Source organism: Muscardinus avellanarius (genome assembly GCF_963383645.1).
Source record: "Muscardinus avellanarius genome assembly, chromosome: 14".
NCBI lineage: Eukaryota > Metazoa > Chordata > Mammalia > Rodentia > Gliridae > Muscardinus > Muscardinus avellanarius.
The window spans coordinates 89,717,340-89,729,256 of NC_137800.1; the positions used below are offsets into that span (position 1 = coordinate 89,717,340).

General features: G+C 55.5%; 1 protein-coding gene across 2 annotated transcripts; it reads right to left on the reverse strand.

Annotated features, from left to right (window-relative positions):
• Nucleotides 1–101: 101 nt before the first annotated feature.
• WDR46 (WD repeat domain 46) lies at nt 102–11,618 on the reverse strand (the record flags this gene model as incomplete). 2 transcript variants are annotated; one of them, XM_080710506.1, is made up of 15 exons in its annotated part: nt 102–209; nt 310–423; nt 522–617; nt 744–838; nt 926–1,239; nt 7,892–7,991; nt 8,282–8,417; nt 8,528–8,678; nt 8,773–8,877; nt 10,239–10,300; nt 10,614–10,701; nt 10,809–10,921; nt 11,054–11,134; nt 11,239–11,448; nt 11,544–11,618. In XM_080710506.1, 15 exons carry the CDS (start codon nt 11,610–11,612, stop codon nt 102–104), a joined length of 1,842 nt encoding a protein of 613 aa, XP_080566632.1. The 2 variants fall into 2 exon arrangements, with proteins under 2 accessions (XP_080566632.1, XP_080566631.1); XM_080710505.1 differs by having other exon boundaries at nt 11,239–11,286; nt 11,544–11,612.
• Between the last annotated feature and the right edge of the window lie 299 nt (nt 11,619–11,917).

Genomic DNA, 11,917 nt, shown 5'->3' on the forward strand with positions numbered 1-11,917 from the left:
TCCACCCCACAGGAAAAGGGAGCGGTGTCCCCTTACTCCAGGGAACAAGTCCCCCCACGGTGGCCTCGGAGCACTGTTGCCAAGCCACGCCGGAGCCTGGCTCAGCGCACAAATCTGTCCAGGGCAGAGGGCCGGCCCCCCGCAGGCTTGGCTCTCTCCTTGGCTTTCTCCTGCCGCTGCTGCTGTTCCAGGCTCTGCCGGACTTTGTCCTGGGAAGGAAAGGGGAGGGGCAACAAGGTGAGCAGCGTGGGGGGCCGCCAGTGCCCGGGCAGAGGGCCGAGGGCTGGCCACCCGCTTAGGCTCGCTCACCCTGTGCTCCTCAGCCAGCACCTTCCTCTTCCGCTTCACCAGGCTCGCCGTGGAGCTGCGGCCCTTATGCTTCGGCTTTGGCTGGAAGGGGGCCTTGGCCTCGGGGTCGTAGCCCTGCGGAAGGGACCAGAGCAAACTCAGCAACAGCTCGGCCACGGCTGCTGAGCCGCGCTTCTAGGGACAGGCCAGGCTGCAGCGGGTCCCCTCCGTACCAGCCTCTCGATGCGCTCCTTCTGCTGCTGCTCCAGAGAGATGACGTCGACCTGGGCCAGGGCACGCGGGTCCAGGCAGATGAGCTCTGCGGGTACCTGAGGGTGTCACCAAGCGGCAGGAATGAGGCAGGAGCCACGGAGGGTGCCGAGGAGCCGGAGCGGGGAGGCTCCAGGCCCTCAACCTGCGAGCCTCGCCACCACAGCGCCAGCTGGGGGGCTCACCTTCTCCAGCAGCGCCTTCACCTCCCACTCCTGCCGCTGCTTGCGACTCCTGTAGGGGTTACTCTCCAGGCCGTCAAAGTTGGGCTCGGCAGCCCCTGTAGGAGGAAAAAGGGACCTGGAGCCTAGAAGGGTGCCAGGCCTGCCTAGGCCACCCACACGCCCACCCAGAGTGCGCCACTCACCAGGGACCAGCATGCTGGTGAAGCCTCCGCTGTGCCCCACTCCCAGCACATCTTCGAAGGGGCAGAACTGAAGGCCCTGCACGGGGCCCGTGAGCCGGTGGGTGAGGTAGGGCTGCTCCAGCGACAGTGGGCTGGCCGCGCCCTGCCCTGCCCAGATGTTGACCACGTCGCCCATCCCCGCAGCCAACAGTCCCCGCTGGGAAAAGGCCAGGTGCCCAGCTCCCTGGGGCAGGGTCCGGGCGCTCACAGGCTGGAATGTCCCTCGCAAGTCAAAGATCTTCAGCTGGTGGTCCAGGCCTGAGGTGGCCATGTACCTGGGAGAGGGGTCAGCCTGTCACTGAGTTGGCTAAGGCCTGTGGCCAAGTCCAGCTGAGTGGGCAGAAAACACAGTGTAGCCGCTTCCATCACGCGGAACACACATGACTATTTCTCCTTTTTAGAGAGGAGACGGAAGCTCAGGGAAAGGAAGTGTGAGTTAGTACGAGGCCAGCTGAGTCGATTCAGGCCTCTTTTTATTTTTTGGTGGTACTGGGGTTCCTGGAAGCCCTTCTACCTCCGGGCTACACTCCCAGACCTATTTTATATTTTTATTTGGAAACAGGGTCTCTTAAGCCAGCGTGGCTGGCTTCGAACCTGCGTGATCCTCCTGTCTCCGCCTCCCAAGTGCGGGGATTACAAGCGTGCGCCACCACACCTGGCCTCTTTTTCTTTTTAATGTACTAAGGATTAAACTGAAGAGGGTTCTACCCCTGAAGTCTACCCCAGCCTGACATTATTTTGTATTTTGAAACAGATCTAAGTTGCTGAGGTTGGCCTGGAACCTGGGATCCTGTCCCATCCTTCCAAGTACTGGGATTACAAGTGTGTGCCACCACACCCGGCGAGGCTTCCACCGACATACCAACACCCACTGCCCTCTCAAGACACATGGGTGTAAGAAACACAGGCCAGTGCATGGCTAAATGTGTGGTCCTGCTGCAGCCAGGCAGCAGAGCCGCTGAGCAAGGGGAGGACCTAGCCCATGCCAGCTAATGCTCAAGAAAGCACAAGAAGCAGCAGCCAGGCACGGTGACACACACCTGCAACCCCAGACACACACCTGCAACCCCAGACACACACACCTGCAACCCCAGACACACACACCTGCAACCCTAGACACACACCTGCAACCCCAGACACACACACCTGCAACCCCAGACACACACCTGCAACCCCAGACACACACCTGCAACCCTAGACACACACACCTGCAACCCCAGACACACACCTGCAACCCCAGACACACACACCTGCAACCCCAGACACACACCTGCAACCCCAGACACACACACCTGCAACCCCAGACACACACCTGCAACCCCAGACACACACACCTGCAACCCCAGACACACACACCTGCAACCCCAGACACACATCTGCAACCCCAGACACACACACCTGCAACCCCAGACACACACCTGCAACCCCAGACACACACCTGCAACCCCAGACACACACACCTGCAACCCCAGACACACACCTGCAACCCCAGACACACACACCTGCAACCCCAGACACACATCTGCAACCCCAGACACACATCTGCAACCCCAGACACACACACCTGCAACCCCAGACACACACCTGCAACCCCAGACACACACCTGCAACCCCAGACACACACACCTGCAACCCCAGACACACAACCTGCAACCCCAGACACACACACCTGCAACCCCAGACACACAACCTGCAACCCCAGACACACACACCTGCAACCCCAGACACACATCTGCAACCCCAGACACACACACCTGCAACCCCAGACACACACCTGCAACCCCAGACACACATCTGCAACCCCAGACACACACACCTGCAACCCCAGACACACACCTGCAACCCCAGACACACACCTGCAACCCCAGACACACACACCTGCAACCCCAGACACACATCTGCAACCCCAGACACACACACCTGCAACCCCAGACACACACCTGCAACCCCAGACACACACCTGCAACCCCAGACACACACCTGCAACCCCAGACACACACCTGCAACCCTAGACACACACACCTGCAACCCCAGACACACACCTGCAACCCCAGACACACACACCTGCAACCCCAGACACACACCTGCAACCCCAGACACACACACCTGCAACCCCAGACACACACCTGCAACCCCAGACACACACACCTGCAACCCCAGACACACACACCTGCAACCCCAGACACACATCTGCAACCCCAGACACACACACCTGCAACCCCAGACACACACCTGCAACCCCAGACACACACCTGCAACCCCAGACACACACACCTGCAACCCCAGACACACACCTGCAACCCCAGACACACACACCTGCAACCCCAGACACACATCTGCAACCCCAGACACACATCTGCAACCCCAGACACACACACCTGCAACCCCAGACACACACCTGCAACCCCAGACACACACCTGCAACCCCAGACACACACACCTGCAACCCCAGACACACAACCTGCAACCCCAGACACACACACCTGCAACCCCAGACACACAACCTGCAACCCCAGACACACACACCTGCAACCCCAGACACACATCTGCAACCCCAGACACACACACCTGCAACCCCAGACACACACCTGCAACCCCAGACACACATCTGCAACCCCAGACACACACACCTGCAACCCCAGACACACACCTGCAACCCCAGACACACACCTGCAACCCCAGACACACACACCTGCAACCCCAGACACACATCTGCAACCCCAGACACACACACCTGCAACCCCAGACACACACCTGCAACCCCAGACACACACCTGCAACCCCAGACACACACCTGCAACCCCAGACACACACATCTGCAACCCCAGACACACACCTGCAACCCCAGACACACACACCTGCAACCCCAGACACACACCTGCAACCCCAGTACAACTGTGAGGCTGAGGCTGAGGATCACAAGTTTAAGGGCAGCCTGGGCAACTTAGCAAGTCCCTATCTCAAAATTAAAAAAAAAAAAAAAAAAAAAAGCCGGACGTGGTGGCGCACACTTGTAATCCCAGCATTCGGGAGGCTGAGATTGGAGGATCGTGGTTAGCGGCCAGCCTCAGCTACTTAGGCCCTCCACAGCTTAGTGAGACCCTGTTTCAAAATAAAGAATTAAAAAGAAAAATAGGACAGGAGGTGTAGCTCGGAGGTCAAATGCCTCTGGGTTCTATCCCCAGACCCAAAAGAATAAATAAATAAATTTTTTTTTTTTTTTTTTTTTTTGTGATACTGGGGGTGGAACCCAGAGGCTTTCTACCTCCGGGCTGTACTCCCAGACCTTTTTTATATTTTATTTGGAAACAGGGTCTCACTAAGTTGCTGAGAGCCTCACTAAGTAGCTGAGGCTGGCTTCGAACCCGCGCGATCCTCCTGTCTCAGCCTCCCAAGTGCAGGGATTACAAGCGTGTGCCACCACGCCCGGCATAAATAAATAATTTTTAAAAAGGGGGCTGGGAGGCCGAGTGTTGTGGGCACGCTTGTCATCCCCGCACTTGGGAGGCGGAGACAGGAGGACTGCGCAGGTTTATAGTCAGCCTTGCTGGCTTAAGAGACCTCATTTCCAAACAAATAAAAAAAGGTCTGGGAGTATTGCCCAGAGGGAGAAGGGCTTCCAGGAACCCCAGTAAAACAAAAAAAGAAATTAATTAATTTAAAAAATAAATAAAAAGGGGGCTGAGATATAGTTCAGTGGTAGAGCCCACCTGGGTTCAATCTCCAGTAATACACCAAAAAAAAAAAAAAAAAAAAAAAGCTGAGCATGATGGCACATGCTTATAATCCCAGTACTTGGGAGGCTGAGACGGAAGGATCGTAAGTTCAAGACCAGCCTGCTCAACTTAGCTCCTCCACAACTTAGTGAGGCTTTCAAAATAGGCCTTAACTCAGTGAGACCCTGTTTCACAAATAAAAAGACTAAAAAATATAGGGCTGGGGGTGTAACTCGGGGGTACAGTGCCCCTTGGTTCCATCCCTAGTACCACAAAAATAAAATATGGCTGGTGTGTAGCTGGGTTCAATCCCCAGCACCAAAAAAAAAAAAAAGGGGGGGGGGTCAACAAGCAGCCAACGGAGCAAGTCCAGACACGCGCCCAGGGCGCGGACGGACCGACGGGTAGAGGTCTGTCTTTGGCACTGGTGGGAAGTAGGTGAGAGAAACCAGGAGGGGACAGACCGCAGAGCCCTCGGGCTCAGCCTGAGGACCTGCAGCTCATTCCCAGACTTGTCCAGCAGTGACGAGCCCCGCTGAGGACACCGGGCGGCCTGCGCCGGCGGCCGGGCACACTGCCACGTCTCTCTCCTTTCCTGACAAGATGGTGGGTCGGATCCTCTCCAGGCCGCGTGAGCTGCCTGAACTCCTGACTCCTAGAGCTGGAGTTTCTTTGTTTCTCCATCAGGGAGGCTGAAGGGAATCAGCCAGGCCAGGGGACATGTTTGCTGAGGGGCCAGAGACTCTTGGGTCTTGGCTGTGAACTCGGGCAGGGACAAAAACATTATTATGGGCAGAAACAGTCAGGAGGGACCCAGTCAGGTCACAGCCGTTTATTTTTTAAACAGGGTATCACTGAGTTGCAAAGGCCCTCAAGTAGCTGAGGCTATCTACAAACCACAAACTGATCCTCAGCTTCCTGAATGCTGGGATTACAAATGCGAGTCACCACATGGGCTCTTATTCTTTCTTTCTTTTTTTTTCTTCTTTTCTTTCTTGTTGCGGGTCTGGGGATGGAACCCAAGGGCATTCTTAATCCGATCTATACCCCTGCCCTATTTTTTATTTTTAATTTGAAACAGGGTCTCCCTGAGTTGCAGAGGGCCTCAGTAAGTAGGCTGAGGCCGTCTCCGAATCCTGATCCTCCGGTCTCAGCCTCCTGAATGCTGGGATTACAGGCGTGCGCCATCACGCCTGGCTTCTTATTCTTTATTTTGAAATAGTATCTCACTAAGTTGCAGAGGGCCTAAGTAGCTGAGGCTGGCTGTAAATCCAGATCCTCCTGTCTGAGCCTCCCAAGTACTAGGATTACAAGATTACAAGCATTTGCCACCACGCCCAGCTCCAGACCTTTTTCTTAACAATTACTTATGTTGAAACAGGGTCTCGCTAAACTGCTGAGGATGGCCTCAAACCTGTGGCCACCGGTCTCAGCTTTCCAAGTACTTGGATTACAGGCACGTGCACCAAGCCTGGCTCCAACAGTGCCTGTATTCCTGGTAATATGGAAGGTTCAATAACCGGGCATGTTGGCTCATGTCTGTAATCCCAGTACTTGGGAGGCTCAGACAGGAGAAGCGTAGACTCGAGGACAGCTTTAAGCAACCTAGCAAGACTGTTTCCAAACAAAAAATAAAAAGGCCTGGGGATGTAGCTCAAAAGTAGAATGCCCCTGAGTTCAGTCCCCAGTACCTCAAAACAAAACACAGATGGCCGAAGACCCTGAGGACAGAGTGGCTAGCTAGGGAGGTAAGTCAAATTCTGGCCAGGCGTGGTGGTGCACGCTTGTAATCCCAGCATTCAGGAGGCTGAGACTGGAGGATCGCAGTTCGCAGACAGCCTCAGCTACTACTTAGTGAGACCCTGTTTCAAAAAATAAAGAATAAAAAATAGGGCTGGGGTATAACTCAGAAGTAGAATGCCCCTGGGTTCCATCCCCAGTACTGCAAAAAAAAAAAAAAAAAAGAAAAAAGAAAAAAAAAATTCTGGGTGACAGGGAAATTCCAGCAAACAGAAGCAGAGAGTGAGGAACTCTGGGAGCGAGGTGATACGTTAGGTGATACATCTGAGGAGGCACGTCTGGGATGCCAGACGACAGCGCCTGTCAATCGTCCTGCCAACCAAGGCCACGTCACTGGACACAAAGTGCAAGCTCCTGCAGCCCGTGGCTCAGAGCCCAGGTGCGGCGGGGACTGCATCCCTGACACAGGAAAGGAATTAGAGGGAAACGCAGACCAGAGAGCAGCTGCAGAAAACGCAGGCGCTCCTGGGCATGGAGGAGCCGAGCGGTGCGGCGCCCCGCGCTCACAGCACAGGCTGACCTGTGGGGCATCTTCAACAATGACGACCATGGCGCTGCCACTCGCTAGACGCCGAGCTAACTCGGTAAGCCTTAGCTCGTCTCAATGTCTATACCAGCCTTACGTGGGCCTCCCACCAGGGCTCAGCAAACTGACCTGAGAGCCAAATCTGGCCCACCATCTGTTCTTGCAAGGACCACGAGTTAAGAAATGGGATATAAAGCCGCGCATGATGGCGCACTCTTGTAATCCCAGCATTTGGGAGGCTGAGACCGGAGGATCATGGTTCACAGACAGCCTCAGCTACTTAGTGAGGCCCTTTGCAACTCAGTGAGACCCGGTTTCAAAATAAAAAATAAAAAATAGGGCAGGGGGTGTAGCTCGGAGGTTGAATGCCCCTGGGTTCCATCCCCAGACCTGCAAAAAAAGAAAAAGAAATGGGATATAGCTGGGCGTGGTGGCACACGCTTGTGATCCCAGCATTTGGGAGGCTGAGACAGGAGGATCGCAGTTCACGGACAGCCACAGCGATTTAGTGAGGCCCTTTGCAACTCAGTGAGATCCTGTTTCCAAATAAAGAATATAAAACAGGGCTGGGGGTTTCAATTGGAAGTAGAATGCCCCTGGGTTCCATCCCCAGTACCGCCAAATAAAAAAAAAAAAAAAAAAAAAAAAAAAGAAATGGTAAAAAAGCTGGTGTGGTGGCACATGCTGGTAATACTAGTACCTAGGAGGCCAAGACAGGAGGATCGCAGGCTCGAGGGCAGCGGGTGGTACACAGAGGTCACTTAACAGGCCCACACTTCCGGGGCAGGCCAGCCACAGCGCCAATACACACACTCCAGCAGCTGCGCTCCAGCCGTCCTGCCCCGCCGTGACCTCTAAGCCCTCGTCCCTAAACAAGTCACTTACGTTCCTGCGGAATCCACTGCGACGGCCCGGACCCCGCCGCGGTGACACAGAATCTTTGCCAGGGGCTCCTTCATAGCTGGACTCCATAAAGACACAGTACCTAGAAGTTAAAAGAACCTGAGTTCCTGACTCAAACCTAAGCCTGAGCTTATTATGCCTGGCCAAACGGGGACTCAAGACAGAGGGGTAACAAAAAGAAAAGCTCAACTTGAAAGGCATCGTAAAGTCCAAGCACAGAAGACAAGCAGGTCCGGACGGTCAGGAAACCAAAGCTAGCCCGGGAGCAGGGCGCAGTGGCTCACACCTGCAGTCCCAGCTGTCGGAAGGCACAGTGAGGACTGAGCCGGAGCCGGCCCTGACGGCTCAAAGCCCAAGTAAGCCAGGACTGACCGTTGCTGTGTCCGAGATGGATGACGGCATTGTACGGGTTCTGAGCCATGACGCTGAGCCGTCCGGCCCGAGCATTGAGCGCAGCCACGATCTTCCCCACAGACACATCCAGATAGGTCAGAAACCCCGTCTCTGACTGCGAGAGCAAGGAAGAGTGAGCGAGGGAACCCTGGCTCCCTGTCCTCCCTCTAATGGGGTGCTAGGGAGAGGCCTTCCGAGGGCTGCGCTGGCCTCGTGGCCACTCACAGCTGCGGCCAGGAGGAAGTGGAAAGGCAGGAACTCCAGCCGCGTCACCCGGTCGCAGCGGCGGATACAGTGGAGCTCGATGCCCTGGTTGTCGTAGATGTGAAGCCAGCGGTTCTGGGCAACAGCCAGCAGCGCCTCGGAATGCAGGAACCTGGGGCAGAGGAGGGGAAATGGGATCCGGGGCTCCCATTGAGGCAGCAGCGGGCCACCTGGCCACGCAGACCCCCAGCAGAGCAGACACTGACCGGATGTCCCGCACCACTTCCATGACGTTGATCTCACACATAAGCTTCTTGGTCACCCAGTCAAGGGCAGCCACGTGACCCCGACGCCCTCCGAGAGCCAAGTGTCTGTAGGGGAGGTGGACAGGCAGATGTTAATGTGGGGAGCCCTGGCTGCGCCACGCCGGGGCCTCTCTCCCGGTGACAGGACCTCAGCATGCACGGTACGGGTGAGGAGAGGCCATGGCTGGCGTGGCTAAGCAGACAGACAGCACTTTATTTTTCGGTACTGGGGATTGAACCCAGGGATATTCTACCTGCCAGCTATACCCCCAGTACTATTGTATCTCCTTTTACAGTACTGAGGATGGAACCCAGAGGCATTCTACCTCCAAGCTACATCCCCAGCCCTATCTTTTATTCTTTCTTTTGAAACAGGATCTCACTGAGTTGCAGAGGGCCTCACTAAGTAGCTGAGGCTGTCCATGAACTGTGATCCTCCATTCTCAGCCTCCCAAATGCTGGGATTACAAGTGTGCGCCACTATGCCCGGCTTAATGTAAGTTATTATTATTATTTTTTTATTTTATTTATTTATTTATTTATTTTTTGGTGTACTAGGGTTCCTGGAAGCCCTTCTACCTCCGGGCTATACTCCCAGACCTATTTTTATATTTTTTTTTATTTGGAAACAGGGTCTCCTAAGCCAGCGCGCGCGGCTGGCTTCGAACCTGCACGATCCTCCTGTCTCTGCCTCCCAAGCGCGGGGATTACAAGCGTGCGCCACCACGCCCAGCAAATGTATGTTATTTTGAAACAAGGTCTAAGTTGCTTGGGCTGGCTTTAACCTTGCTATCCTAGTTTCAAAGACAGCTTTAGGGAGTATTGAAACTCTCATTAGCAAAGGAAGACGCTGTTTCAGAATAAAAATAAAAGTAGGGCTGGGGTATAGTTGGAGATAAAAGGTCCCCAAGTTCAATCCGCAGTACAAACTAAAAAGAGAAAGAAAACTTGCGACCCTCCTGTATTAGCCTCTCAAGTGCTGGGATTATAGATGTGCATGACTGTGCCCAGCACCCAACAGCATCTTAGCTGAAGAGTCACTGGGGTCTGACGTGGTGGTGCATGCCTATTGTCCCAGTACTTAGGAGGCTGAAACAGGAGAAACACAGTTTCAAGGCCAACCTCAGCAACATAGTGAGACTCTCAATAACCTAGCGAGAGCCTGTTTCAGAACAAAAACATAAAAAGGGCTGGGGCTGTAGCACAGAGGTAGCATGCCCCTGGGTTCAGTCCCTAGTACCACCTTAAAAAAAAGGAAAAGTCACTGGAAGATGGGAATGGGGGTGTAGCTCAGGAGCAGAGCATGTGCAAGGCCTGGGGTTCAATCCCCAAACAGTGAGCACCTCTCTCCCCACCCCTTCTGTCACACACACACACACACACACACACACACACACACACACACACTAACTAGAATTCAATCTTACCTCCCAGTCCGAGAATAGTTCAGTCTATAAGGTCCAAATTGCCGCAGATTCAAGTCAAAGTGCTGGGAAAGAAAACAACAGAATAACCAATAAAAAACTGAAAAGAAAGCAACAGAAGAGCGAATGGCTCAGGCAGGCATGGTGGTGCACACCTATAATCCCGGTACTTGGGACGCTAAGGCAGGAGGATGACAAGTTTGAGGCCTGCTGGGGGAACTTAGTGAGAGCCTAGCTCAAAATAAAAACACAAAGGCTGCAGATAGTTGAGTGGTAGAGCACCCCGAGGTTTAAGGGGGCGAAAGAGTGGGCTCACCCCTGCCACTTTCTGGCCCGCACCCCCAGTCAGCCGCCACCCCCTCTCCCGCTTGGGCTCACCTTGGCGGCACTTGCAATGTCCACAGCCTCCACAATGTCAGCCTGGCGGATCTTGGCTGTGTCTTCCCCATCCTCCCCTTCCAGAAACCTGAAACCGGTAAGGACGGTAGTAAGGCTTCCCCTAGCGGGGTGGGCGCGGCAGACATTAAAAAGGAGCGGGTCCCACAGGCAGGAGACACCAGCCGGCGCACTCACCCCGGCTCCTCGGCGAGCAGCAGCTCAGAACGAGCAGCTCTGACACTTGTCTCTTCCTCCTCCGCTTCGGCCACCTCAAGTCGGCTTCGGGTGTGGGGCTTAGGACGCGGCAGCTGCACCGTTGTCGGCGGGGCCGAGGCGAGGAGGCGCAGACCGTGTGGGGTCACAGAAGAGCCGGGAGCCCGGCCTCCGTCCCACCCCCCAGACCGTCCCGGCGCAGCCCTTCCCGCCGCCCAGATCCTCACCTTCTTGGATTTGTCGATGCGACGGAACTTCCGAGCTCCCTCCGCGGGGGCCGGGGCGGGGCCGGGGAACGGGTCCTGGGCCTGGGGCCGGGGCGGGGCGGTTAGCGGACGGCTCGCGGACCCCAGGGCTCGTATTCCCGAAGCACTGGGCGACCGGCCCTGGCAGCCGCAGGGCCCGTGCTCACCCCGGACAAGCTGCGCCGGGCCTCCGGCGTCTTCTGTTCTCGGGGCTTCTTTGGGGCAGGGGGCTTCTTGGAAATCCGCGACTTCTTTAAGAGGCGAGTGTCGTTTGATTTCTTGGGGCGGGGCTCCTGATTCCTCTTCTTTTTACGAGGGGGCCCAGGAGAGGCCCCGGCAGCATCCGGAGCTTCCTCCTCCCAGTACCGCCGCGGTCTCTAGGGCAGATAGAAACCCTGATACTGCGCAGCTCACGCCCCGACCCCCGACCCCACTGCTAGAAACTTCCCTTCCCACTTAGGGAGGCCTCTACCTTCCTCTTGGCTTGCAGTTTGTCCTTCTTGGGCGGGACGTTCCTGCCGGGCCTGGGGGCTGTCTCCATCTCGCCCACCCGAACGTCGATGCACGTGCAACACTCCACTCGGGGTGCCACAGTCCGCTAGGAAACCTCCGGAAGTCCTCTGAGCTTCATCCAATCCGCGGCTGCCAATTCTGAAGCCGTCGTGGCGCCATCTTTAGTGAGGGCACGCTCACCTGTGAGGGGCGGGGCAGGCTCTCTAGTGACTGCTTAGACCACAGTAACCACAAATAGACAAGTCGGAGGCCAAGGCCCGAGTCACAGTGCACTTTGTTTTTAGTTAGCTTCTCGTTCTCGTCTAAAACTTTCTGAGTTTTGCGCGTTTAGCC